The 26248-nt window shown below is 37.7% G+C and overlaps 1 protein-coding gene across 1 annotated transcript in view; it reads right to left on the bottom strand.

The window, feature by feature from the left end:
• Positions 1-1214: 1214 nt before the first annotated feature.
• The window catches only part of LOC139943257 (uncharacterized), a 46840-nt gene continuing 21806 nt past the window's right edge, over positions 1215-26248 (bottom strand). Inside the window, exons 4-21 of the mRNA XM_071940077.1 lie at positions 25407-25430; positions 24622-24650; positions 20940-21013; positions 20046-20143; positions 18015-18078; positions 17461-17630; positions 16860-17011; positions 15633-15726; positions 15220-15423; positions 12632-12777; positions 11235-11622; positions 10437-10569; positions 9369-9527; positions 8715-8864; positions 7641-7837; positions 6295-6378; positions 5544-5634; positions 1215-4851 (exon numbers count right to left, since the gene is read on the bottom strand). Coding sequence (XP_071796178.1) covers positions 4745-4851; positions 5544-5634; positions 6295-6378; positions 7641-7837; positions 8715-8864; positions 9369-9527; positions 10437-10569; positions 11235-11622; positions 12632-12777; positions 15220-15423; positions 15633-15726; positions 16860-17011; positions 17461-17630; positions 18015-18078; positions 20046-20143; positions 20940-21013; positions 24622-24650; positions 25407-25430 — 2364 coding nt within the window. The 3' untranslated portion in view covers positions 1215-4744. The remainder of the gene's footprint in view (positions 4852-5543; positions 5635-6294; positions 6379-7640; positions 7838-8714; positions 8865-9368; positions 9528-10436; positions 10570-11234; positions 11623-12631; positions 12778-15219; positions 15424-15632; positions 15727-16859; positions 17012-17460; positions 17631-18014; positions 18079-20045; positions 20144-20939; positions 21014-24621; positions 24651-25406; positions 25431-26248) is intronic.

Below are 26248 nucleotides of genomic sequence, written 5' to 3'. Positions count from 1 at the left end.
CAAAGCCATTAGCGTCGTCGAAACACAAAATTAATTGTAAAAACACAAACAAACAAAAATTAATAAAACAAAATGTCAAGTTAAAGTGGCACGTCATTATACTCATTAGTGTAATTACGTCACTGTTACGTTTAAAGGCACAGGACACTATGGTAATTACTCAAAATAATTATTAGCATAAAACCTCTGTTGGTGACGAGTAATGGGGAAAGCCATTAACTTCGTAGAAACACAAAATGTCAATTTAAATTGACACGTCATTCATAATCATTAGTGTAATCAAGACACTGTTACGTTTAAAGGCAGTGGACACTATTGGTAATTACTCAAAATAATTATTAGCATAAAACCTTGCTTGGTATCGAGTAACGGGGAGAGGCTGATGGTATAAAACATTGTGAGACACAGCTCCCTCTGAAGTAACGTAGTTTTTAAGAAGTAGTTTCTCACTAAAATAATTATTTGAATTGAATTCGAGACCTCAGCTGAGGTCTCGAATTCAAGGCATCTGAAAGCCCACAACTTGTACGACAATGGTGTTTCTCTTTCTCCATTATTACAGTTAATACAAACAATCATACAAGCTTATGTATTATAGTCCCAGGTAGAAAATTAACAAGCAGGGCAGTTCTTTTTCAGAACTGATGAGAAGTCTCTCGAACAATCTGACAAATCTACCCCGCAGTAGTAGAATGTAATATCAAGAAAGTTCACTGGCTAGTAGACACACACGCACAGTTACCGCATACCCCCCCCCCCCCCAAAAAAAAAAAAAAAAAAACCAATATACAACTTAAAGGCAGTGGACACTATTGGTAATTACTCAAAATATTACTAGCATAAAACCGTACTTGGTTACGAGTAATGGGGAGAGGTTGAAAGTATAAAACATTGTGGAAAATAGCTCCCTCTGAAGTGGAGTAGTTTTCGAGAAAGAAGTAATTTTCCACGAATTTGATTTCGAGACCTCAGATTTAGAACTTGAGGTCTCGAAATCAAGCATCTGAACGCACACAACTTTGTGTGTCAAGGGAGTTTTTTCTTTCATTATTATCTCGCAACTTCGACGACCGATTGAGCTCAAATTTTCACAGGTTTGTTATTTTGTCCATATGTTGAGGTACACCAAGTGAGGAGACCAATAGTCTTTAAGAAAACATATCAAGTAAAATGATCGTATAACGAAGACTCGTACAATTGTTTCGTTTCTCATTTTGTAGTGGTTTTTTATTATTCCAGCATGTAAAGAATGAAAACAATACATGGATCCTTTGACTTAATACAAAACAAAACAAAATTGCCAATTTAAATAATAATATGCACAATGTGGATTCGGTAAGCTTTAATACATACATGAACTTTACACAAACCGTAGCATTTTGTACCAAAACAGAAATTGAGCTTGAGGTATTCCGAACTTAAAAGTCATCTGTGTTTAAGCTCTTCAAATAGTGCTTTTTCACTCTTTTACATTAAAGAAGGTGGACACTATTGGTAATTACTCAAAAAAATTATTATCATAAAACCTTTCTTGATTACGAGTAATGGGGAGAGGCTGATAGCAAATCTGCGGGGAATTCTGCGTGGCTTATGCAGAAAAATAACCCTAGTCTCAGACTTGAAATCAAGTCTACAATTTGACCGAACATGGCATCCTGCAAACCTGATTGTGACCGATGGTCCCTTAAATAAAGCCCCTTTCACACGAGAGCAATTAAGCGAGGGTCCCTTGCTAAATTGTAGCATGGTTGTAACATTTTACAAAATGCACCACGGGTCAAAGGACAATGATTTTTGGAGTGTCCGGGATCCCTTGTAAAATCTTGTCCAACATTGCTAGGAGCAAGTTCGAGTGTGCACCATGGTTAACTAATGGTTGACTATTTTTGACTCGAGCCCAGGCTGGTCGACCATTGGCTGACTACTTTGGTCGACCATTTGGAACCGATCTCAGGAACATGGTTAAATCACAAACACTTTTGCTTACGAGTGATTTTCTTGTACTCAACATCACTGACTATAATAAATTTGGGCTCAGATAGCTTCACACAACTGATTTCTCGTACTCTAATTCTGGTATACAAAAAACATGAAATAATAATCTAATAATATCTCGTATAACTATTATTTGTACATTTATGTCCATATTATTTACATTTTTTCTTATTTTATGGGCGGATCTTGAGGATGCAATAGTAACATTAAGTTATCCTTTGACTGTACGCCCTAAACACAAATAGTCTTGTGTTTACAAAATTTAAGACTTAACTTGAAGTGATTTTTCACCGACTTTATATTTTTGCTGGTGCGGTATATAAGCTACACTGGGGAGGTTTCGCGTGCTAATAGCGGTTAGGGCACTGTTCCTTGTTCTATGGTTAGTGCGACGGATACGTCACGTAATTATTATGGCGTCATACGCTACTCGCTATACGTGCAGACGACACTGATGTCCTGCTTGCTACACGTATGTTACGGGTAGCTAAACGTATGCGTATCCGTTCGAGAGCGAAACCTCCCTACTATAAGGGTCGTGTCACACGAGGCAATTTATACGTTTATGTTTACGTTTACGTCTACGTTTACGTTGATACTCGGCAGAATCCTTAAGTCAGGACGTAAGGCCAAGGGTGCTTGATTGTTGATATAGGCAACCAGTTCCAAGCAATCTCAAGGAAGAAAAGGCATTAACATTTCATTGTTCACATATTTTTCTTGATAATGTTCGGGAAAAAAACCCAAAAAGAAATACTCATGTGCTACCAAAGTGGTCCTGTTGCATGCACTGCAGTTGGTTGCCTCCAAATTGCCTGTAAATGTTGCCTCATGTGATCAGGCCCTAAGAACATAAACACCATTTGTGTGCATTTTACAAAAAAAAGCAAAATGATGGACATCCAAAAACAATTATCGCATTAAATAATATACACTTTTTAAATATGAACATCTGAAAAAAATAATCTTTGAACATCATTCACAACGCATAACTAGGCCTAGTTTAAAGTATAACAACTGTGTATGCATTAAAGGTGTCTGTGGGGCTGTAGAAACCGTCAAGGACCTTCAGTAATATAATGAACATGCATTAGTCACTACTCTGCGCTTGCGTATTATCTATGACCCAATGGTACTTTCTATACAACAATTGGACGTTAATAAAATATTCATATATGCAAATACCTTGAGATCGTGTACTACAATTTAACGCATAATTAACGATAATTATGGAATTTGTAATACTGCACTGGTGGTATATAATTTATGTACATTAGGTCCTGTTTGCGTGTTACTGCCAAATCTTTTACATTATTTACGGTGTTGATTTTTAGATGTGAAGTAAAAATGCAGTACTGGTCAAAGTTCAACTGGTTTATTTTATAATTTTAATATTTAGATTGTCTCAATTGAAATAGCACAAAATCCCCTGCAAAACGGTTATAATATGAGCGGTTTGGATTCTCCAGTCACAAACTGTAGATAGAAATGCCTTTTGTTTTTAGGGGTTTATTCCTGTCGGCCAAGCAGTGTCGTTACCAAGTGTGTTTAATGAAAAGTGGAAGATCAAGTAAAATTTGCTCTTCCAAAAACAATCAAGTCTAATCAATGTCTCTTTGTTAAAAAAACAATTAAACAAATCCAGAAATGGATGATTTCTGCATCCAATGCAGCACAATTTATAAAGTAGAAAACAAAACTCAGCCATAATAATATTAATTGCATATAAAAACGCATGGCAATACGTGGAAGTTGGAAAAGGTAGTCCATTCTGCTCTACCAGCCAGGCTCCTAGTGGATGATACCCATGCCTACATCCTTACAAACTCTTAAAGGGGCAACCCTTCAGCCCAAGAGTGGGTGGCACCACATGCCTTTTGTGGCAGTTGATTTTACATAGTAAAATAAGGAAATTGGAAAATAGTGCATTTTGCTCTACCAACCAGGCTCCTAGTGGGTGATACCCATGCCTACATCCTTAATGAACTGTTAAAGGGGCAACCCTTGTTCAGCCTCAGGAGTGGGTGGCATAACGTGCATCTGGAGGCAAAAGGCCGATCCAGTAGGCTCCGCCCACGACGCACGTGTGACAGCCCAAATCAGGCAAGTGTTCCCTTCACTTTAAAAGCTTTTAATGCCATCCAAACATACATCCTGTAAAATGTATATTATAATAATAATAATAATAATAATAATAATAATAATAATAATAATAATAGTAATAGTGGCTTTTCATATAGCGCGCATATCCGTCAATCAGGTAAGCTCAAGGTGCTTAAACACTCAGTATTTTTCTGCAAGGTGTGTGGGACTACGTTTGAATTATGAGACCTAATCCTTTTATAGCATCATGTAATGGTTTACAAGGTGCTGTTTAATTCATAAACACAAAAGTTGAACCTAACAGATAAAATTTCAAGTGACATCTATAAATTTCAGGAATATTTGTTTTGAAGGCTACTCCATCATTTCAAGCACCATGGTTCGGTTTGAACAAAATAAATAAAGAATTTTATTTTATGATTTACACAATGCCAGGTTTGATTAATACATGTAGCTATAGACCATGTGAGCTTTGTTTACAATAAGTGTGACCTTGTACATTCTTTCAATATTCTGGCAGGCACAATACTACACAGGTCATATGGGAAAGTTGACATTTTGTGTCATATATTCCACACAAATCAAAGAGTTATGAAAGTAAAAGCTGGACAAGTTTTGAGATGTGCCCCCTTCATCATTTCTTTATTTACAACTCGGTGGTCATGACTGGTACTTCAATCTCGGAGTAGTTGTGGTTGTAAGTTCCGTATGAAGTGGTGGATATTTGCTCATAGGCTTGTCTTCCTTCTTCACCTGTAAAAAAAAAAAAAAGGGTTTCTAATTGGAAGTACTTTGGGGGGTTGGACAGAGAATTAATAATAATAATAATAATAATAATAATAATAAAACCATTCTTATATAGCGCATATCACCGTGAGGTCCCTATGCGCTGTAAAAGGAAATCAACAATTGTTGTACTAAGTAAACAGTAATGTTTTTAACCGGGTTTTGAATTGTTCTGATGTCTCAGCCTGTTTAACAACCTCTGGAAGACTGTTCCATGACAAGTTTTAATAAGGGGGGGGACTTGAACAGCGACTCCCAGCTTAACGGCAGGTGCTCTACCAACCGAGCTTTCTAGCACTGCTGTTAGCAGTCACCCTATGTTGTTAGTATCTTTATTCGAGTGTGCCAGTCAGAGGCCATACAAACTGTAAGGTGATCCCCTGGCTGCCGCTTCCCATGTTGTCTCTATTTTGCACACCAGATTATTATTTACTCAGCAGAGTGTGGGTTCGAATCCCAGTCGTGACACTTGTGTCCCTGAGCAAGACACTCCAGAGAATCGCATTTGTTTCACAAGGCTGTATACTCCCCAGGGACATGAGATGGTTTAAGGAATGATTCAAGGCCCAGTTACCAGGGGTAATAACGTTGGAGCGCCATGAGCATACTGCGCTGTTGTTATTATTACTATGTCCCTATGTTTTAAGAAGTTAACATACCGAAAGCCATGAGAGCTTCTTTGGCCGTTGATTTCACGTCATCCATGTCACATTTCAGTAGATACAGCAGTTGGTCTAAAGCTTCTGTAGCCTATAATCAATCAAACAAAAGAGTCACAAAATAAGTCTACATCAATCATGGGCCACTGCTCTATTATGTTCATTTTTTGTTATGTAAGTTCTCCCCAAATAAATTTCAAACCTGTGACAATTTGAGTTGGATTGGTCGTCGAAGTTGCCATATAACTATGAGAGAAAAAACACCCTTGTCACACAAACTTGTGTGCTTTCAGATGCTTGATTTCGAGACCTTAAATTCTAAATCTGAGGTCTTGAAATCAAGTTCGTGAAAAACTACTTCTTTCTCAAAAACAATGTCACTTCAGAGGTAGCCGTTTCGCACAATGCTTTATGCTATCAACTTCTCCCCATTACCCGTTACCAAGTAAAGTTTTATGCTGATAATTATTTTAGGTGATCACCAATAGTGTCCACTGCCTTCAAAGCCACTCTTGGTATGGGGCTACAAGAAGGACAATTATTTAAAGTGAAATGAACTCAGGGGAGCTGAAGGTTGGAATTGATCATCCTCTATGTTCTGACACCCCTTTGTTCCGGCACATTGTATTTTGCTCAGAGTCCTTGGCAAAAACTGTGAGTCCTGGGCAGGCCCGCCCAGGGCAGGCCTGCCCAGCACCGCCCACCGTGGCTAAAACATTGATGGTCATTTAGGAAGTCTCTTGCTAGTTACCTTTAAAGCAGCAATGGCAGCACATCCAGCTTGACGTAGTGATAAATCTCTTTCCTCTAAGCACTCCAAGTATACATTCACCGCCTGAAATAACGAGGTACAACGAGCATGATCAAATGGTACTGGCAAGTGTTAGAAATAAACTATAAAATAAGAGAAAATTAATCTTTAAATTAAAGTATTAAAAGTTCCTATATAAGCACTAACTACATGTATGATTGAACCAAGCTAAGTATGTAGGCCTACAATAATTAAAATCGAAATAAAAAGTACTAAAAAATAATTACATTTACATGGTACAGCCTAGCTGATAATTTTTTTTTATTATAAACGATCGGTAAGGATAATTAACATCATTGTTTAATTTCAGTCTGAAAACATACTGGTTCTAATATTCATACAAGAAAAAATAATTCTGTAAAATATTACCGTCTAAAATTAAGTCGTATTTAAAGAGACTGTATCTAAAAACCATGTGAAAACTATGTGAAATCAGATTCAGTAGGCAATGATATGTATCCACAATGCAAAAACAGAAAGTTTACAAAAGATATACATCATAAAATGCAGAAAAACATGTAATAATATTGATGCAAAAATGGGAAAAGACTTCAGAAATCATATTGAAGAAAACTTTATCTGAAAAACATGCAAAAAAACATGAAAATAAAGTTCAGTCAACAAACAAATATTTCCACAAAGCAAAAACAGAAACATGACAAAATATGTACATCATAAAATGCGATAAAACATGTACATGTAAAAATCCTGGTGCAAAATTGCAAAAAGGTTAAAAAACAAAAAACAACAATTTTAAAAATGCACCATCAAAAACAATCAAACAAATTCAGAATAAGCTATACCCAATCACAAATAGAGGACAGTCCAGAAACAAATGTTAAATGTTTGACAACATGCAAGATGTATAGTCTTTGTTTCTTATATCTGTGCTGGTACAACACTGGGTTTGCATGCAATCCGCGTTAAAGCATCTCTGGAAAAGGGAGTATGATCAAAACCACATTTTTCTTTCTACACTTTTTAGGGAGAGGGAGGGGGTATTCAAAAGGTGTATGATTTGTACGCTTGCGGAAGTGTTGATTATTGTGAACCACCCCTTATAAAATTGCTTCGCAGCAGGGGTGCGTTTTAGCGGCTGTAACCAATAGTTGTAACTGACGTCATAACCAAAACGGTCACCGAGCTCACAACTTGGTTATCGTTCAGTCTGAACAGCAGAACCGACGACTAACAACCGAAACAGTTTTTGGTTTAGGTCGCCAAAACGCACTCCATGCTACCAATCAAATGTATAAAAAATTAAAAATGTTTTAAAAATGTTTTACCTTTTTCCTCAAGCGTTCATCGCCACCAATGGAATCTAAATACATTCTGACCCCCATCTGTAGAGTGGAACGGTCCTCTAACAGCAGCAGTCCGAGAGCTCGTAGATTCCCGATGGAGAGCAGAGACCCTCTGGGGAGTTTCTTGATGACCTTTAAGAGGTCAGGGTTGCTTGGCTCCAGACTTGCCGTTAACTCAACTATTCATAAAAGAAATCAAATCAAATTAGTTCCACGTCAAAATATCATCTTTTCTTGTATTACTAAAAGCAACGTATACTTTTGGTTTTTGGAGCCGTTCGTAATTTGTTTCAAAGATAGTGTGAGAATTGTGTATGTGAACTGAATTTAGGTGAAGCAATACGAGTAAAGCATTTACTAGATGTTTAATTTTGCATCAGGGATAAATAACATTGTTTGGTTTTGACCCTAACAGCGATGTGTGTAAAATGCTATAAACTCAAAGTTCTTTGAAAAAAGATAACAGGCATTTTACTAGGATGGGATTTGAATCCAAGACCTTTGCCATTCTAAAGCAGATGTCAAACCAAAAAGACCACCAAGATTGCCCGATAGTAGAGGCAGTTTGTAAACATACGTAGAAAAGCCGGTTCCTACTTTCTGCAACTGCGAATGCAATACGAATGTTGGCGTCACAGCCCTGTTTTCACAGTGAATGCTTTTTTTTGCAGGAGTTGAGCACAAGTCAAATTTTTTGTTGCGAAGTTGTGACATCAAAATTATATAATAATTTGGGGAGGCTAATCACCCTTACTCGCAGCTAAGAGCTGAACTGCGAAGGACGTAGCTACAACGTGTTCGAGAAGCAGGCATGCAAAACCCTCTCGGCACAGCAGAGAACCAACGTAAAACAATGCAACTCACATATGGCACAAGCCGGGTATCGAACTAGGGTCACCATGGTGAGAGGCGAGCCCTTTACGCACTACGCCAACCAAGCATTCGCTTTCGCAGAAATTACTACCGTGCTTTATTCTTTCCTCTAAATTTGACCTGCGAGCCCCTGGCTAACTTCCTTTCAAGAAGAACAAATAAAGCGACTAGTCCATTACTTACATTCTTTGGTCAGATCCGTAATGAATTTCTCTGGATTTCTACGATCATCAGTGGCAAAGAATGAGATATACTGGAAGAGTGTTATAGTTGTTGTCTGGTTGTAAAGATCCACCGGTCTCTCGATCACTCGATTGCATAGACTTTGAAACACTGCGAGGACGAACATATAAATGATACTAATAATAATAATTCATTTGGTTTTACCCATACATGTATACACTGATCTGTGATAGCACTGTATACTCAGTACTTTCCAGAGTTCTGTGAAAAGAAATCACAGGCATATTACTCTGGTGGGATTCGAACCCACAACCTTTGCATTTCTAGAGCAGTGTCATTTAAACTCTGCCAGTTTTAAATGGACGTTGAAGAACTCGTCGCCACTCATTTATTCCATTATTTATTCACTGTGTTTTTACATTCATTGTTTGTTGTTAATATCAGGTCAAGAATACCCTAGAAATTTCAAAGTCGAGTTTAAAACTTGATAATAAAAATAATATCAAAGACTTATATAGCGCACGTATCTACCAAACAAGGTACTCAAGGCACTGAGTATATTCAAACTCTCAGAAAGATAGGTTATTGCAGTGATGAATTCTGAGACCCAACTATTAAGGGTTTACCAGGAACACCGAGTCCTATTAGACTTACCATCATCAGCGATGTCTGGGTGAGTCGTCCTGAGCTTAGCACCAAACTTCACATCCAGCTGGAGTAGGAATGATTCAGCGTTAACATAGAGGGCCTCCTTCTCTGCACAGTGCTGCCAGAAGTCTAAGAGGACTGGGTTGAGTTTAAGTTCCGGGAAAACTGGGGGGAAATGTTGAGATAAGGATTTAAAATCATTTTCAATCCAAAGTAGCAACGATAACATATGGAATAAAAACATTTCTAAAAACTTCTTAGGAATTGAGGAAACGAGTTTAGGATGAAGTTGAAATTGAAAACCAAAAACTGAAAGATGTAGACACAAAATATACAAAGCATCAAAAGGGTATAAATGTAATAAATTTGAACGGCCTGACATTACATTTCTCAAAGGCTGAAATGACAAAACAAAAAAAAGCAGTGAAAGTACAGTTAAAAGCAACAGTTAAGTAAAAATGAAAACAGTTTTAATGGCTTTTTGTTTAGAACCCTAGCATGGGGAAAAAAGGGGGATTGGACAGGATTTTTCAAATCAAAATTATTCAGCATATTGTCCATAAATAGTCAATAAAAAATCAGCTGCCAGGACTTAATGTGGAAGACCATTCTATATCTTCGCTGCTGCGACTTGGAATGATGGCTATCCCTAAGTGTTTAAAGACACTGGACACTATTGGTCATTGTCAAAGACCAGTCTTCTCACTTGATGTATCTCAACATATGCATAAAATAATAAACCTGTGAAAATTTGAACTCAATTGGTCGTCAGAGTTGCGAGATAACTACATGTATAACAGAAAAAACACCCTTGTCACACAAAGTTGCGTGCTTTCATATACTTGATTTCGAGGCCTCAAATTCTTAACTTGATGTCTCAAAATCAAATTCATGGAAAATTACTTTTTTCTCAAAAACTACGTCACTTTAGAGGGAGCTGTTTCTCACAATCTTTTATAATATCAACCTCTCCCCATTACTCATTACCAAGTGAGGTTTTATGCTGATAATTATTTTGAGTATTTACCAACAGTGTCCACTGCTTTAAATAAAAGACTGAATTAAGATACATACCATCATCAGCTCTTGTGATTGGTGAGGTCGACACTGCTAGTATTACAAGTTGCTCTATTACAACGGCTTGCTTCTTGAGCTTCTGTAGGGCTATGGTCTCCTTTAACTTCAACGGACCGAACGCTCCAAGGTGCTGTATAAGTAAAACAGACAAACATTACTTTTCATTCAGGAGGTATTTTATCTTTACTTGATAGGTAGGGTCATACTTTGGTAACGGTCATGAAAAGAAATAAGTTTTTATCAGACAGCTTACTTGTTAACTTTGTTATAAACTTGGTTTTCCTGCGGAGGGTATGTTTTGTCTTGGTAATAATATATTCGTTATTGTCTCGGACCAAAAGGTCAGCCACTTTGAAAGTGACTTTTTGTAACTATTGGCTTTCCCTGCCAGGGTTCTTGTCTTTTGTTTCGTCTGGGTAGTGTTTTGTGTTCCACCCCCACTGGAGGTGTTTCCTACATAATCCTTGTATCTGCCCGCGGCCAGGCCAGGTTTCTCAGTAATTTGCTAGTGTTTTTACATTTTTTTACTTTTTTTTAGAACCATTGTATTGCCTTTTCTTGTAAATCTTTAAATTGTAATTTTTTTTAACTCTTGTGTTTTTTCATGTTTGCTGGCAAATGATATAACTACCAAACGTGTAATTCCCTTTTAAACACACCCTCAGCAAGCACTCAATATACATCAAGTGCTGAACCAGCACATTATCGATAAAATCGCTACCCGCAATCAAAATTGTCACTGTTAGCCATCAAATCATATAACAATTATAAACCACATATCAATTATTGACTTACACTCAGCAAGTACTCAATATACATCAAGTGTTGCACCAGCACACTATCGATAGAATCGCTACCCGTTGTCATCTTAGGCATACCATCCGTCGACCCATCATCCCAGCATCGTCCGTAGACATCGCTCGGCGAGTCAACTAGTCTTCGCTCACGTTGCTCGTTCATCTCGATCAGCCGACTCTCGCGTTTCTCGCTCATGTTGATGATTCTCGAGCCCCGGTTGGCTCTCGTCATCGGTAGGGTTGTGGGCGTGGTGGAGAAGGAGTAGGTGGAAGGGGAGGGGGAGTCCCATCTCGTCGGGACAGGCTCCTCTAGACTTGCGCAGTCACTCAGTCTGTCGGATGATTGAGATTTGCAGAAATCATCGGATGCGAAACTTGATCTATTCCTACAAAAAAAAAAATGTGAAATTTTTTGAGCAGGCAGGAAAATTCAATCATGAAAACAGGGGCGCAATTTCTTTAAGCTGCTTAAGCACAACAATTTACTAAGCATAACATTATTTGGCTTACTGAAAAAGGTTTACCTGTTTACCAGCTAAAGTATCATGTTATGTGCACAGTTTGTGACTGGTTCCCTGCTTGAACAAAAATGTAGAATATAGAAGTATCCCTGGGCTTTTTCTTTTTCTTCGTGGAAACTAAAAAGTGGGTTGCGTTTTTTAGATACATGTATCACTAATAAATTCTGAGAAAATATGTCCATAAAGAACGAGTAATACACAATATAAGGATCTCAGTTTCAAATTTTTTTGGGGCACAAAAACTGATACATTTCTATAAACCACAATACTTTCGACCAAAACTTCATTTCAAAAGTGGCTTGTGTTTGTGACATATCGCTGAAAATTTTGAGAACATTTTGTATATAAAGGAAGAATGAAAAACAACCTGAGGAACTCATATTCAAATTTTGTAGCATACAAAGTGAGACATTTCTACATAACCGCATTACTTCGAAGTGAAATACTTCTCTTAATGCTTTATACTATCAAACGCTGCACTGTTGGCTTCTAACCAAAGGTTTTTATTTCCATTAATATTAAGAGTAATTACCATACATGGAACTCTCCCATAATGGCACCAATAGTAAGGAGGTTAATATTAACTTACTCATCCATACTGCAGCTGCCACTGTCAACTGTAAGATAGACTATTGAGCTAATCAAACTCACTCAATAGTTTTAGAGGCCAAACTCTGACATGCTTTATGGCACCAATAGTGAGAAGGTTAAGGTTAACTTACTCATCCATACTGCAGTTGCCACTGTCAACTGTAAGACAGACTATTGAGCTTATGAAACTCACTAAAAAAGGAAACTATAGTTTCTTAGTTTTGGAGGCCAAACTCTGACATGCTTTATGGCACCAATAGTGAGAAGGTTCAGGTTAACTTACTCGTCCATACTGCAGCTGCCACTATCTACTGTAAGACAGACGTCCTCTGTGTCTTCTCCAACCTCGTTCAGGAAGTCAAAACTGTCTAGGGCGTTCTTCACCAACAAACTCATTGATGAATCTCTCTTTTTCCGCTCTCGGATTTGCTAAAATAAAAACAAGTAACCAGAAACAAAATAAGTAGGATTTGAAACTTTGCATGGTGGAAATATTAGGATATGGAAAGTAAGCTTATTGGAAAAGTAATGATATTCTTTTAATGAGTTTTGGTGGTTCTGAAAAGAACCGTTGGTTTCAACTCAATGTTTTGATTAAAGGAACACGTTGCCTTGGATCGGTCGAGTTGGTCTTTGAAAAGCGTTTGTAACCGTTTTGTATAAAATGCATATGGGTAGAAAAATGTTGAAAAAGTAGAATACAATGATCCACACAAACATGCCTCGAAATTGCGTGGTTTTCCTTTTACCTCGTCGACTAACACGTCGGCCATTTATGGGGTCAAAATTTTGACTCCCATAAATGGCCGACCATGTTAGTTCGCACAGTAGAAGGAAAACCACGCAATTTCGAGGCAAACTTGTGTGGATCATTGTATTCTACTTTTAAAACATCTTTCCAACCATATGTATTTTATAAAAAACGGTTACAAACGCTTTTGTTTTTACCAACTCGTCCGATCCAAGGCAACATGTTCCTTTAATATGCTCTGATCGTCTTCTGGAGAAAGATAGCTTAAGTACTGATTATGGGGATTAGCTTGGTGATACACGAAGCTGGAAAAATACAGACAAAAAGTGATCTCTATCCTGATTGGCTAGAATATACCTCTGATTAAATAAAGACCAGTCTTTGACCAATCAAAGTGTGTAACTCTCCGAGGTTTTTTATTAATACTGCATTTATGATTATCTAGGTGCTGGTCACCTGTTCCTTGCTTCTATATATATTTATTTATATATTTGCTTGTATTTATATTTTTATACACTAAACTATATTGACAAAATCCAAACAGCGACCTTACCTCTAATAGAACCCACAACCTTATAAAAACTTTAGGGCCCTGGGGTCGATTTCACAAAGAGTTAGGACTAGTCCTAGGAGATATACAAATTGCATGGATAGTCCTAAGTTAGGACGAGTAACTGGTCCTAACTCGAGATAAGACTAGTCTTAACTCTTTGTGAAATCCACCCCTGGACACCATTGGTAACTATCAAAGACCAGTGTTCTCACTTGGTGTACATTTTATGTCACCATATACATAACAAACCTGTGAAAGTTTGAACTCAATGGTCATCAAAGTTGCAAGAAAAAAAACACCCTTCTTGTACCAATTTGTGTGCTTTCAGATGCATTACAATGTTGAATATTTGAGTGACAATTTACCTCTTTCTCAAAAACTACGTTCCTTCGTTTTCTCACAAAGTTGATACCACCAATCACCTCTCCATTGCTCGTTACCAAGTAAGTTTTTATGCTAACCACTATTTTGAGTAATTGCTTATCGTGTACAGTGCTTTTAGACAGTATTTATCAACAACGAAAATCAAACTCTGGTGTTTCTGATCAGCAGGGTGTGGGTTTGAATCCCCAGTGTGACCCTTAACCATTGCTTTGGGACGTACATGTAAAGCCACTAACTCACAAAGAGTTAGGACTAGTCTTATCTCGAGTTAGGACGAGTTACTAGTCCTAACTTAGGACTAGCTGTACGTTTTCGATATCCCTTAGGACTAGTCCTAAGTTAGGCTTAGTCCTAACTGTTTGTGAAATCGACGCCTGGTCCCATGTGTTGTGTAGCGCATGTAAAAGAACCCAGTGCACTTATCGAAAAGAGAAGGGGTTTGCCCCGGTGTTCCTGGCTGTGGCTTCTAAATGCGTCGTTGCTACATAAGGTGCTACATAAGCTCAGGTCTCAGAAATCATCACTTTCATTACCTTCTCTTTCTGTATAAATGTACACACTCAGCGCCTTGAGTATCTTGTTGGTAGATACGTGCGATATAAGACTTCGATATTATTATCAAAACTTACCTGTATTAAGTCATTGTTCACTCAGAGGGAGCCATTTCTCACAATAATAATAATAATAATAATAATAATAATAATAATACACGGTTTTTATATAGCGCTTTTTCACGGGGTGTCTCAAAGCGCTTCCAACATTATTTCCCCTGGTCACTGGGCCTTAAATCATTCCGTAAACCATCTCAGCTCCCTGGGGAGTATACAGCCTGTGCGACAACTATATGCGCTACATGGCTAAATCAATCACAAGAACCATCTCTGCCCTTACAGATGCCCATTTACCCCTGGGTGGAGAGAATCAATTATAGTGAAGTGTCTTGCTCAGGGACACAAGTGTCACGACTGGGATTCGAACCCACACTCTGCTGAACAGAAGCATCAGAGCTTGAGTTCGGTGCTCTTATCCACTCGGCCACGACACCCCACAATGTTGATACTACCAACAGCTCTCCATTGCTTTTTACCAAGTACATGTAAGTTTTTATGCTAACCACTATTTTGAGTAATTACTTACATGTATAGTGTCCAGTCCTTTAAGACAGTATTTATCACCAACTTACCTGTATTAAGTCATTGAGATGTCCGACTTGTTTCTCGAGGCCCCCTAACTCTGTGTACTGGCCCTTCAGTATTTCTAGTAGTCTGTTGACGTTGTGCATTGCTTCGTCTAGCGTTAGCGTTGGAGATGTGTTGAGGTCATATGGTTTAGGCAAGGGTTTCTTTGGCGTATTGGTGGACTCGTTCATGCTCTCAGTGAAAGATTTCTGTAATAAACACAACATATTAAAGGATGAACATTTTGTGTAATTATGTCAATCTTGGGAACATCTTTGGAGGTCTGAGTGAGGGTAGATTCGACGGCCTTTTAGTTTACGTGCATCACTACAATTGCATTATGAGACCTACATGTACTCCTTTTACAAAGCATCATGTAAGTGTTTATAAAGGTTTTTACATCCTTGGTGTTACTCACCGATGGACTGATGATGGACTCGGTGAAAGCTCGTTCCCTTCGGCTGTAGGAATTCTTTGGACTTTTGAACATTTCTTCATTCACATGGAACGGGCTGCAGAATCAAAGGAAATAAATAATGTAACCTCTACTCTCAATTCAATTTGTATGCTAGGTGTCTCATTAAGCAACAAAATGCGAAAAATCAAGAAATACGCAGGCAACTTAACATGAACACAACAATATCAGATGACCAGACGCCGCCTAAACTGGTTTGGCCATGTCATCAGAATGCCAGCCTACAGGCCACCCAATCTGGGCCCAATTTCATAGCGCTGCTTAACGGTAAGAAAATTTGCGTGCTTAAAGACACTATTGGCAATTGTCAAAGTCTAGCCTTTACAGCTGATGTATCTCAACATATGCATAAAATAACAAACCTGTTAAAATTTGGGCTCAATTGGTCATCAAACTTGCGAGATTATAATGAAAGAAAAAAACACCCTTGTCACACGAAGTTCTGTGCGTTTAGATGGTTGATTTCGAGACCTCAAGTTCTAAATCTGAGGTCTCGAAATCAAATTCGTGGAAAATTACTTCTTTCTCGAAAACTATGGCACTTCAGAGGGAGCCGTTTCTCACTTGGTTTTATACTATCAACCTCTCCCCATTACTTGTCACCAGGGATAAATATTTTGAGTAATTACTAATAGTGTCCACTGCCTTAAACATGAACACAACAATAACAGATGACCATACGCCGCCTAAACTGGTTTGGCCATGTCATCAGAATGCCAGCCTACAGGCTACCCAACCTGGTCTATTACAATGACTTCAACACTCCATGCCAACGAGGACGCCCACCATTGCGCTGGAAGGGTGATCCCAACATTCCACTTCATGAGGCAGAGCATTTAGCTAGAAATAGACTGGGGATCGGGACGGTTTTCAAAGGAGGCCAACGGACCCCCAGTCCTACATGTAAGCAGCTAAGGAAGGAAGTAAGCTATATGTACAATGTACAGTAAGTTGTTTGTACCTGTTGGTTTAATGATCTAGAGTCAAGGCACAATTTCATGAAGCCTGTCAGCAAAAAAACTTGCTTAGTAAAAAGAAACATTTGCTTACCCCCCAAAAAGTTACCATACCATTGCTGTGACTGGCACCCTGGTCATTTCTTGCTTAGCAAAAATGTCTGCTTAACAGCTTCATTAAATTCGACCCTGATGCCTTAGTTCATTGACCTACCTCCATGTGACGACCAGATTTAGTTTGATGGTCCCGTTCTCGTTAACATCGATCGTTAACGTCTGTGGATCGGCAGTGTAGAAATCAGACGTATCGAACTCGAGGTTCCCTATAACCATGTTGGATCTCGCTATTCCACGGACTTCAGTCACCTGCAACAACAAAAGGTCATAATGTATTGTTAAAACTCACGAAGTGTCGTGGCCGGCCGGTTAAGGCACCCAATTCAAACTCTGGTGTTTATGATCAGGCAGAGTATTGGTGCGAATATCTAGCCGTGACACTTACAGTGTCCTTAAGCAAGACACTTAACCATTGCTTCTTCCTTTGGATGGGACAAAAAATCCGTTGGTCCCATGTGTTGTGTAACGCATGTAAAAAAAACCAGTGCACTTATCGAACAGAGAAGGGGTTCACCCTGGTAATCCTGGTTGTGGCTGCTGTATGCGCCGTAGCACCTTGTAAACCCTTATAAGGTACTACGTAATTGCACTACTGCAGAGTGAGTTCTTAAATTGGTCTCACCGTTTCAACAAGCTTGATCTAGTCATTGTCAGGAGACTGACGACAGATTTCACACAGGTTCTGAGAAATGAATTACCTTAATTGTTAGGAAGTCAGCAAGCATCGGATACATAACGATCTCGTCCACGTCCCAACTCTGGCTCAAGTCTTTCTCCACTTTGCACTTTGACTTCCATTTCTGTAACCCGTATTTGAAAACGACTTCGAAGACGTCTCCTCTACAAACCCTGGCAAACCCTGCTATACCTGGGAGGAGAAAATAGGAAGAAACTAATCACTAATTGCTGGTTGAAAAGATTCACTCAGCTGCAAAATTTCCAATTTTTTTTTTTTTTTTTTTTTTTTTTGCAACAAAAATAATTATTTCCATTTCACAACAATATGTTTTTAAGAATCATACAAAATGATAATTTACATTGAAACAGAATACACTAATGGTACTAATTAATCGTACATGTAGGAAAAGGACAGAGTAAGTAAAATAGTGGCAAACCCCAGTTGGTGTTTTCTTGATTTGGGGATGCCATACAGGACCAGACAGACAACACACACAAAAGACAAAAAACATTTACAGCCATATACGGACAGACAGAAAAGAGGGGGGAAAAAAATCAATTGAGGTCGACTTACCTTCAATTCGGACAATAAACGCCCCCAGATTGGCTTCAAGCTCTGCTTCCATCTGACATAAACTCTGGAGAAAAGAAGAAGAAGAAGAAAAAAACATGCACAGTCTATTTAGATTTCAAAAGACATATTGAGAACTGCAAGGTTGCAGCTTAAAGCCATTGGACACTTTCGGTAAACAGTATTGTCCAAAGGCCCACACTTCGTGTATCACAACTTATATATAAAATAACAAACCTTTGAAAATTTAGGCTCAATCGGTCATCGGAGTCGGGAGAAAATAATGGGAAAACCCACCCTTGTTTCCACACGTTTCGCCGTGTCATGACATGTGTTTAAAATAAATCTGTAATTCTCGTTGTCGAGAATTGATAATTGATTCAATATTTTCTCAAAAAGTTAAGCATTTCATGGAATAATATTTCCAGAGAAGTCTTTTACCTCCTGTAAACCCTGTAAGTTATTTGTAAATATGTGAACTTTTATTTTGTTTTCTGTTCCAAAAGTGTATAATGGCTTCAAGGTTTACCAGCCACTATGGTTCACCAGTCTGATTGTTCATACAAGCATATTATAGACCTTATATCCATATTTAACTAGCCATGTAATGTGATTTGCCTTTATGCACTGCTGAGTGAACAACTCAAGAGCTCTAAAAGTGAAACCAGAATCTGATGTTCTACAGTGAACATTTTAAAATGTAGCATTGAGTAGTCAAACATGTAGCAGCTGATAAAACACACATTGTGTTACATGTAGCTAACGAGACCCTCATGTCATACACAAACACAACCAGGTCAACCGAGGTCATCCGAGGTCAACTTATGAAGCTTCCTGTGGCGCGATTCGGTTAAGTTTTTTAGTTTATAAGGTCACGATAATAAGGACAAATGTGCCAACCATGTGTAACTATAGAACTTGTATTATTTGAAGCAGACCACCATGAAAGGGCAGGGATGACCCTTAAAGGAACACAGTGCCTTGGATCGGACGAGTTGGTCTACGAAAAGCGTTTATAACCGTTTTTTTTTTATTGCAAAAATTTGACTCCCATAAATGGCCGACCATGTTAGTCGACGAGGTAAAAGCAAAACCGTGCATTTTCGAAGCATGTTTGTGTGGATCATTGTGTTCTACTTTGACAACACCTTTCTACATGTACACGTATGCATTTTATTTTAAAAAAAACAGTTACAAACGCTTTTCAAAGACCAACTCGACAGATCCAAGGCAACGTGTTCCTTTAACACCTCAGCCTGGTTTACATGTGTATAACATGTACATTTGTAAGGCTGTGTACAAAAAAAGAAACATGTTTAGCGCCCTGGATTCTAAAAAATAAGGGAGGAGGGGCTTTTTATTTTGTATTTTTAATTTTCAAGATGGCTCCCATTCTTTTTTCAAAATTCAAAAATCCATTGTTTTTTCTACTGTTCAAACTCACAATGACATATAAAACATGCTGGATAAGATATTAAACAAAACAAAAACATATAAAATAAAAAAGGGGAAGGAATAGGGCCCTTTTGTTAATGACTGCCCCTGCCAACAGAGTTTTTGAGTAAAGACAAACGGCAGTGCTATTATATTTAAACAATTATTCTCGTGATGAGACCGTTTAAATATATACCTTTTTTCAAAATTTATAAATACAAAATTATTATACAAAGAAAAAGGAGGAGGCCTGTCAAAAAGGAAGCGGGCGGGGACGCTAAACATGTTTCTTTTTTCACTTGGCCTCAGTCTAGTAAAAACTGCTTTGGGCTAGTAAACACCACTTGTCAACTTGCCCTGTGGTCTACCGAACAAAATGTGCAGCCTACATGTTTATAATGCTTAAATTTCTTGTTATTGACATCCCTTTTGCAAAGAATGGTTGACTCTGGTCAAATAATATGCAAATAGTATGCAAATAATATGCAAATAGTGTGTGAATAATATGCAAATAGTGTGTGAATAATATGCAAATAGTATGCAAATAGTGCCACAATGCTTAATACGAACGATTTATAATTAGCATATTCCAAGACTTACCTGAGTACAATCTCTAACCCCAGCCTTAGCCTCATTGCTTGGTTCTTTAGAATGAGGAAGTCCAGTATCGGCGTATGCTTTTACTACATTTACTGCACCTAGAATAGATAACAACGCAAAACATACATGTAGATTTGTGGATTTACCCATACCTAATATTACTCGAGTGGGATTGGAACCCACAACCTTTGCAATTCTAGAGCAGTGTTTTACCAGTATCGGCGTATGCTTTCACTACATTTACTGCACCTAAAAAATATAACAATGCAAAACCTAATAATCAGATAATAATAATAAAGCACGACTTTTATATAGCGCTTCACATAACAGTCCCGAACCGCTAACAAAAAAACAGGTATGATTTCAGCAGATGCTTGAAAATGTTCTCGTTCGGAGCAGTTCTGATGTTGTGCGGTAAGTTGTTCCAGAGTGAGGGTGAAGAATATGAGAGCGAGCGGTGGCCATAAGACTTCGTGCGAGTGATGTATGGGACTAGTTGAGAGGTAGAGCTGGAGCGGAGGGTACGATGAGGTACATATGGATGAAGGAGTTCTTGAAGATAATGAGGTGAAGAGATTTGTATGTCAGCAGAAGTTTAAATTCTATTGTGGGTTTTAGCCATACACGCATATTACTCTGGTGGGATTCGAACCCACAACCGTTGCAATTCTAGAGCTGTGTCTTACCAACTAGACTACCGAGATTGCCCATGTAACTACATGCAGTTTGGATTCTATGTTTTACCAGCAGTACTGCAAACCTTTCTTGAATAGTTGTTTCCTTTTAAAATATCATTACCAGGACGACACCCTGACTTGGCAAAAACAATGTTTTCTTTTTCCTTCTGCTGAGAAAAAAACCCTATCCTGCCAATATTTGACATGAACTCCTTACCTTCTCTGACTTTGAGTTCCTTATCATATTGGTCGTGTACTTCCTCGACCTTGGCAAGATGGAACTGTAACTTCCTGAAAGATAAACAAATAAACAAACAAAACATTCAATTGAAGCAGGTTTGCAAATCAAATCTAACCATATATTATGTTCATGGGACTTGGGAAATTACTACACAGTGCTCAATACAGTGTAATGTAGATGTACATTTGTACATCTGGGCCCAATTTCATAGAGTTGCTAAGCACCAAAATTGGCTTAGCATGAAATTTTTGCCTTGATAAAAACTGGGTACATTACAAACCTCATTTCCACGAGATTTTCAGGACAAGCAAACAAAATCTGTAAAATTGGTCTTAGAAGTTGCAAGAAAAGAAAAAAAAACAAGCTTGATGAATGGCACTTTGTGCTTTCACATGTCTGAGAAAAACTTCATGCATGAAGCCTTTCTAAGATTCAGCTTGTTGGGTGAAAATGATATATCTACAAAAACTACAGAACTTCAATGGGTTTGTTTCAATCAATGCATTATTATAAACAGCTCTCCACTGCTCTTTGCTGAGTTGTTCATGGTAAATAAGTGGTATACGGTACCTTACCCTGCCTTTAAGGCAATCGCTCAACACTGGTAAACAGTATTGTCCAAATAAGCTTGGGCGATATAGTTTTATTTTATTCACGATATATCGCCGACGATATATCGCGATATTCAATATAATCGTGATTAATGCAATTTGACATCATCAGTCTCAACACTCCAAGTGAAAGTTGTAGAAGAGACAGTCCTAGCATAAGAGAGGTGCTCTAATGACCTATTCTTCTGGTTTTACTCCAAACCTATGGGGTGCAAGATGTCTCAGCTAGCAAATACATTGCGATATTTAATCGATATATCAATATTTCGATTAAAACCAAATCCATCCAATATCGAAATCAAATCCAAATAAATATCGCAATATTCGATAATACCGTGATATCGCCCAAGCTTATGTCCAAAGGCCCACACTTCGTGTATCACAACTTGTATATAAAATAACAAACCTGTGAAAATTTAGGCTCAATCGGTCATCGGAGTCGGGAGAAAATAACGAGAAAACCCACCCTTGTTTCCGCACGTTTCGCCAGGTCATGACATGTTTTTAAAATGAAATTGTAATTCTCTATCTCGAGAATTGATATTGTTTTAATGTTTTCTCAAAAAGTAAAGCATTTCATGGTATAATATTTCACCATTACCTTCTGTAAACCCTGTAAGTTATTTGTAAATCTGTGAACTTTTGTTTTTCTGTTCCGAAAGTGTATAATGGCTTTAAAGAACTGTCCATGCTTGTGTGCTTTTTTAACTACATGTAAGATTTCCACCATATGGCCACTTACTAAGAAAACTGCTTTCTTTAAAAAGAATAGTGCATGACCTTTTTGGTCTGCTCCCCAAATCCTGAGGGAACCACAAGTTTGTTCTTAATTTAGAACCAAGTCTGACCTCCTTAGCCCAACCTTGAAAACTCCAAACCTCAAGAGTTACTTTAGGGTAATTTAATTCCCCCTAGGAATATGAAACTACGACAACAGGATGTAAGGGTACACCTGTGAGTGTCAGAGAGTTATGAACGCCAATCATAAAATACTTCCGGAATAATTTTGCTTTGGGAATGATGAATGAAAAGGTACTCTATCAAGCCCACAGACAACATTGGTAGGGTCATGGATTGGCAAAGACTCAACAAATTAATAAAGACCATACAAAAATAAGGTGAAATGTACTGCAGCTGTTGATAGCATGAACTACATGTTTTAAAGCCATTATACACTTTCGGTACAGACAGAAAATTAATAGTTCACAGATTTTAAAATTATTCACAGGGTTTACAGAAGGTAATGGTGAAAGACTTATCTTGAAATATTATTCCATAAAATGCTTTACTTATTGTGAAAACCTTAAAACAGTATAAATTCTCGATAGCGAGAATTACGGATTTGTTTAAAACACATGTCATGACACGGCAAAACGTGGGGAAACAAGGGTGGGTTTTTCCATTGTTTTCCTCCGACTCCGATGACCGATTGAGCCTAAATTTGCACAGGTTTGTTATTTTATATATATATACATGTATAAGTTGTGGTACACGAAGTGTGGGCCTTAGACAATACTGTTTACCGAAAGTGTCCAATGGCTTTAAAGGCAGTGGACACAATTATTATCAGCATAAAATCTTACTTGGTAACGAGTAATGGGGAGAAGTTGATAGTATAAAACATTGTGAGAAATGGCTCCCTCTGAAGTGACACAGTTTTCAAGAAAGAATTAATTTTACACGAGTTTGATTTAGATAGCTCAATTTTAGAATTTGAGGTCTCAAAATCAAGCATAACTTCGAGTGATAAGGGTGTTTTTTTCTTCCAAAGTTATCTCGCAACTCCGACGACCGATTGAGCTCAAGTTTTCACAGATTTGTTATTTTATGCATAAAAAAGAGATACACCAAGTGAAAAGACTGGTCTTTGACAATTACCAATAGTGTCCAGTGTCTTTAAGAGAAAGGATTCACTTCGAAGTAATCAAGTGAAGTTTGTATAATTTTCTAGCGCAACAAATTTAAGTCTGAGAAAGGATTTATGAATTGCTTCTCAGATTCCTGTGGGGTGGGAGTCCGTTCCGAAATGCTGCATCCAGAATTACAGTTGGTAATCGATGTCACCTCGCTAATCGTAGATGGATACCTTATTCTTGTGAAAATACATTTTTTCTTTCACAATTTTGTCGATGTTTTCTCAGCAAGAAGACAATAAGCTGAAGCTTTCACACATTTTTATTGTATCTTTCTTGATAATTTTTTCCCAAACATTTGCAGTACATCATGTTAAATGTACACTAACAACAATTTTTTTTTGTATGACCCTATCTTTTAATGCCTATACTATTTTTAATTGTAAGATTTGTTGGTCCGAGTCACAGCATGTAAAACAAAGAACAAGTTTCATTGTTGGTCCGAGTCAGGCTATAAATCGCGTATTAAAAATATCTACTTATAATTATTTAGATGAACTGCCACTTTAAGGAGTGCCTGACCCAAACCACCCCTTTAAGATCCCAGCAGGTAGAATGTTGTGGCTGGTGTCCAGTCTACAGTGCTCCACAGCAAGTCAACTTAGCATACAATACATCGGTAACCTAATATGACCAAAAACATCTCCTGTTTCACATGTACTCTTTACTTCTGCAAACAGAATAAACCACAATCGAAAGCTACCCAAACAGTAGAAGGAAATTAAAAACCTTGCAAACAAAAACCAACCAATGTTTTCTTTTAGCGTGATTTTGTTTTTACAAAAGAGGAAAGGTTTTACAGAATATATAAAAAAAAATAACACCAGTTTAAAAACAGCCACAGAGCCTGGACTTTCTGCACGCTTGATTTGTAATTCTGATGTCTCAAAATCAAATTCGTGGAAAATTACTTCTTTCTTGATAACAACTCACTTCAGAGGGAGCCGTTTTTCATAATGTTTTTTACTATCAACCTCTACCCATTTCTCGTTGCCAAGTAAGGTTTTATGCTAATAATTATTTTGAGTATATTACCAATAATATTATAATCCACTGCCTTTAAACCTCCCACTTAAGTAAAGTTGCTACATTTAAAAAAACAAAAATTCTTCAAAATGGTGAATCACCACCTACCTGATATATCTTTCTGCAACTTTAATTTGCTGTAAAACGAATCAAAACAAGAAAAACAATTATACAAGATTATAAAATTAATAAGAAATACAATTATTACGAAAAATTATTCTAGTCATTTCCACCAAAAATAGACAACTTTCTATAAAGTATTGTTCTTTTTCTTTTTCTGCGTCACTAGGCCTTGACAGATCTACATCTGGATACAATTAGTGTCATAAGTTACAGTTTCACTTCGTGTTGATGTCATGAAATTTCAGCATGGTTCAAATCTATTCTACTTTCAAGTTTCACATCGTGTTGATGTCATGAAATTTCAGCATGGTTCAAATCTATTCTACTTTCACCTTGCAGGAAACGGTTTGTTTTTGTTCTACACAGGTCAAAGACCCTGAAAGGGGAGTTACATTTTGCAGTCACTCTGCAAATAATTGGAAATAAAAACTTATTTGGTCAGAGTTGTACAGCACCTTTAGATAGCCTCATTAGTATAATGCATGACAAAATTTTCACTTTGAAAAACTGTGGTTGCGGACAAAAAATATCCCTTTTTATACCCCAAAATTTGAATCTTTTGTGTTTTCCAATTGCAGATCCTGCGTGAATATTTCCGCTTTAGACATACCTTTGATTTCGTAAAAACCTACAAATGTTACGGCCTACGTGTCTACATTGTATAAACAGGCCTAAATAAATACGTGTAATGCCATGAATTTGAATTTTTAATAAATATTTTTGTTTAAACTGCGAACGAACAAATAACGAACAAATAAATTTGAACTTACTTTGTCCAAGTTGTAGTGAAAGCCCTAAGAGTAAGAAGAAAAAAAATTAATGTTTTAAAATGGATCAGCAGTGGTACAAGGGACTGAAGAAGTCTCTAAAGCAAAGGTGTGGCAGGAGTTTATATCCCCCAAAATTATGTCCCCTGGAGTTTTCTAGCATGGAGGAAGAAAATAGAGATAAGAGGCTGGCTGATGTGACTCCTTCTACATGTTTATGTTGTTCTCCCTCCATGCTGATGCTGAAAGTGACCTCTTTTGAATAAACTTCCTTCAGCCCACGTTTAATTCTACGGGTCCTGCCTTCGATTTCACAAAACTCTTCCTTACTTAAGATTAATCTTAGGACTTAGGCCGAGTCCCAACCCTGCACTGTAGCATGCAGACCTTAAGATTAATCCTAAGTTAGGACGAGTTACTCGTCCTAACTCGAGATAAGACGAGTCCTAACTCATTGTGAAATCGACCCCAGGAACACCCACACACACAAAATCCTCTCAGAACGGTATCTGCCACATATGGTTGCTCATGGTTCCAATAATTGCTCAATGATTTTTATGACAGACAGTAAACTTTAGTTGTTTTTTAACCCTTACACCAAAGAATATTAGGCAGCTTGAAAATTGGGCACAAGATAGCTCGGCATTGCCACATAATTTTGTTGTGAGCCCACCATTCAGGAAGAGTCCCAGTTGGTTCAGGAAACTGGTTGAAGGAACAAGGAAAGCTAAAAGTTTTGTGTACAGTTGCCCTTAGAAAACAAACGAAAGCTTACAGGCTTGTATGCTTCGTTTTTTTTGTAACGGCAAGGGCACCAGGGCATTTTCTTCTTGGTAAAGGGCACC

Source organism: Asterias amurensis, chromosome 10 (genome assembly GCF_032118995.1).
Source record: "Asterias amurensis chromosome 10, ASM3211899v1".
NCBI lineage: Eukaryota > Metazoa > Echinodermata > Asteroidea > Forcipulatida > Asteriidae > Asterias > Asterias amurensis.
This window is presented reverse-complemented; position numbering and strand designations above follow the sequence as displayed.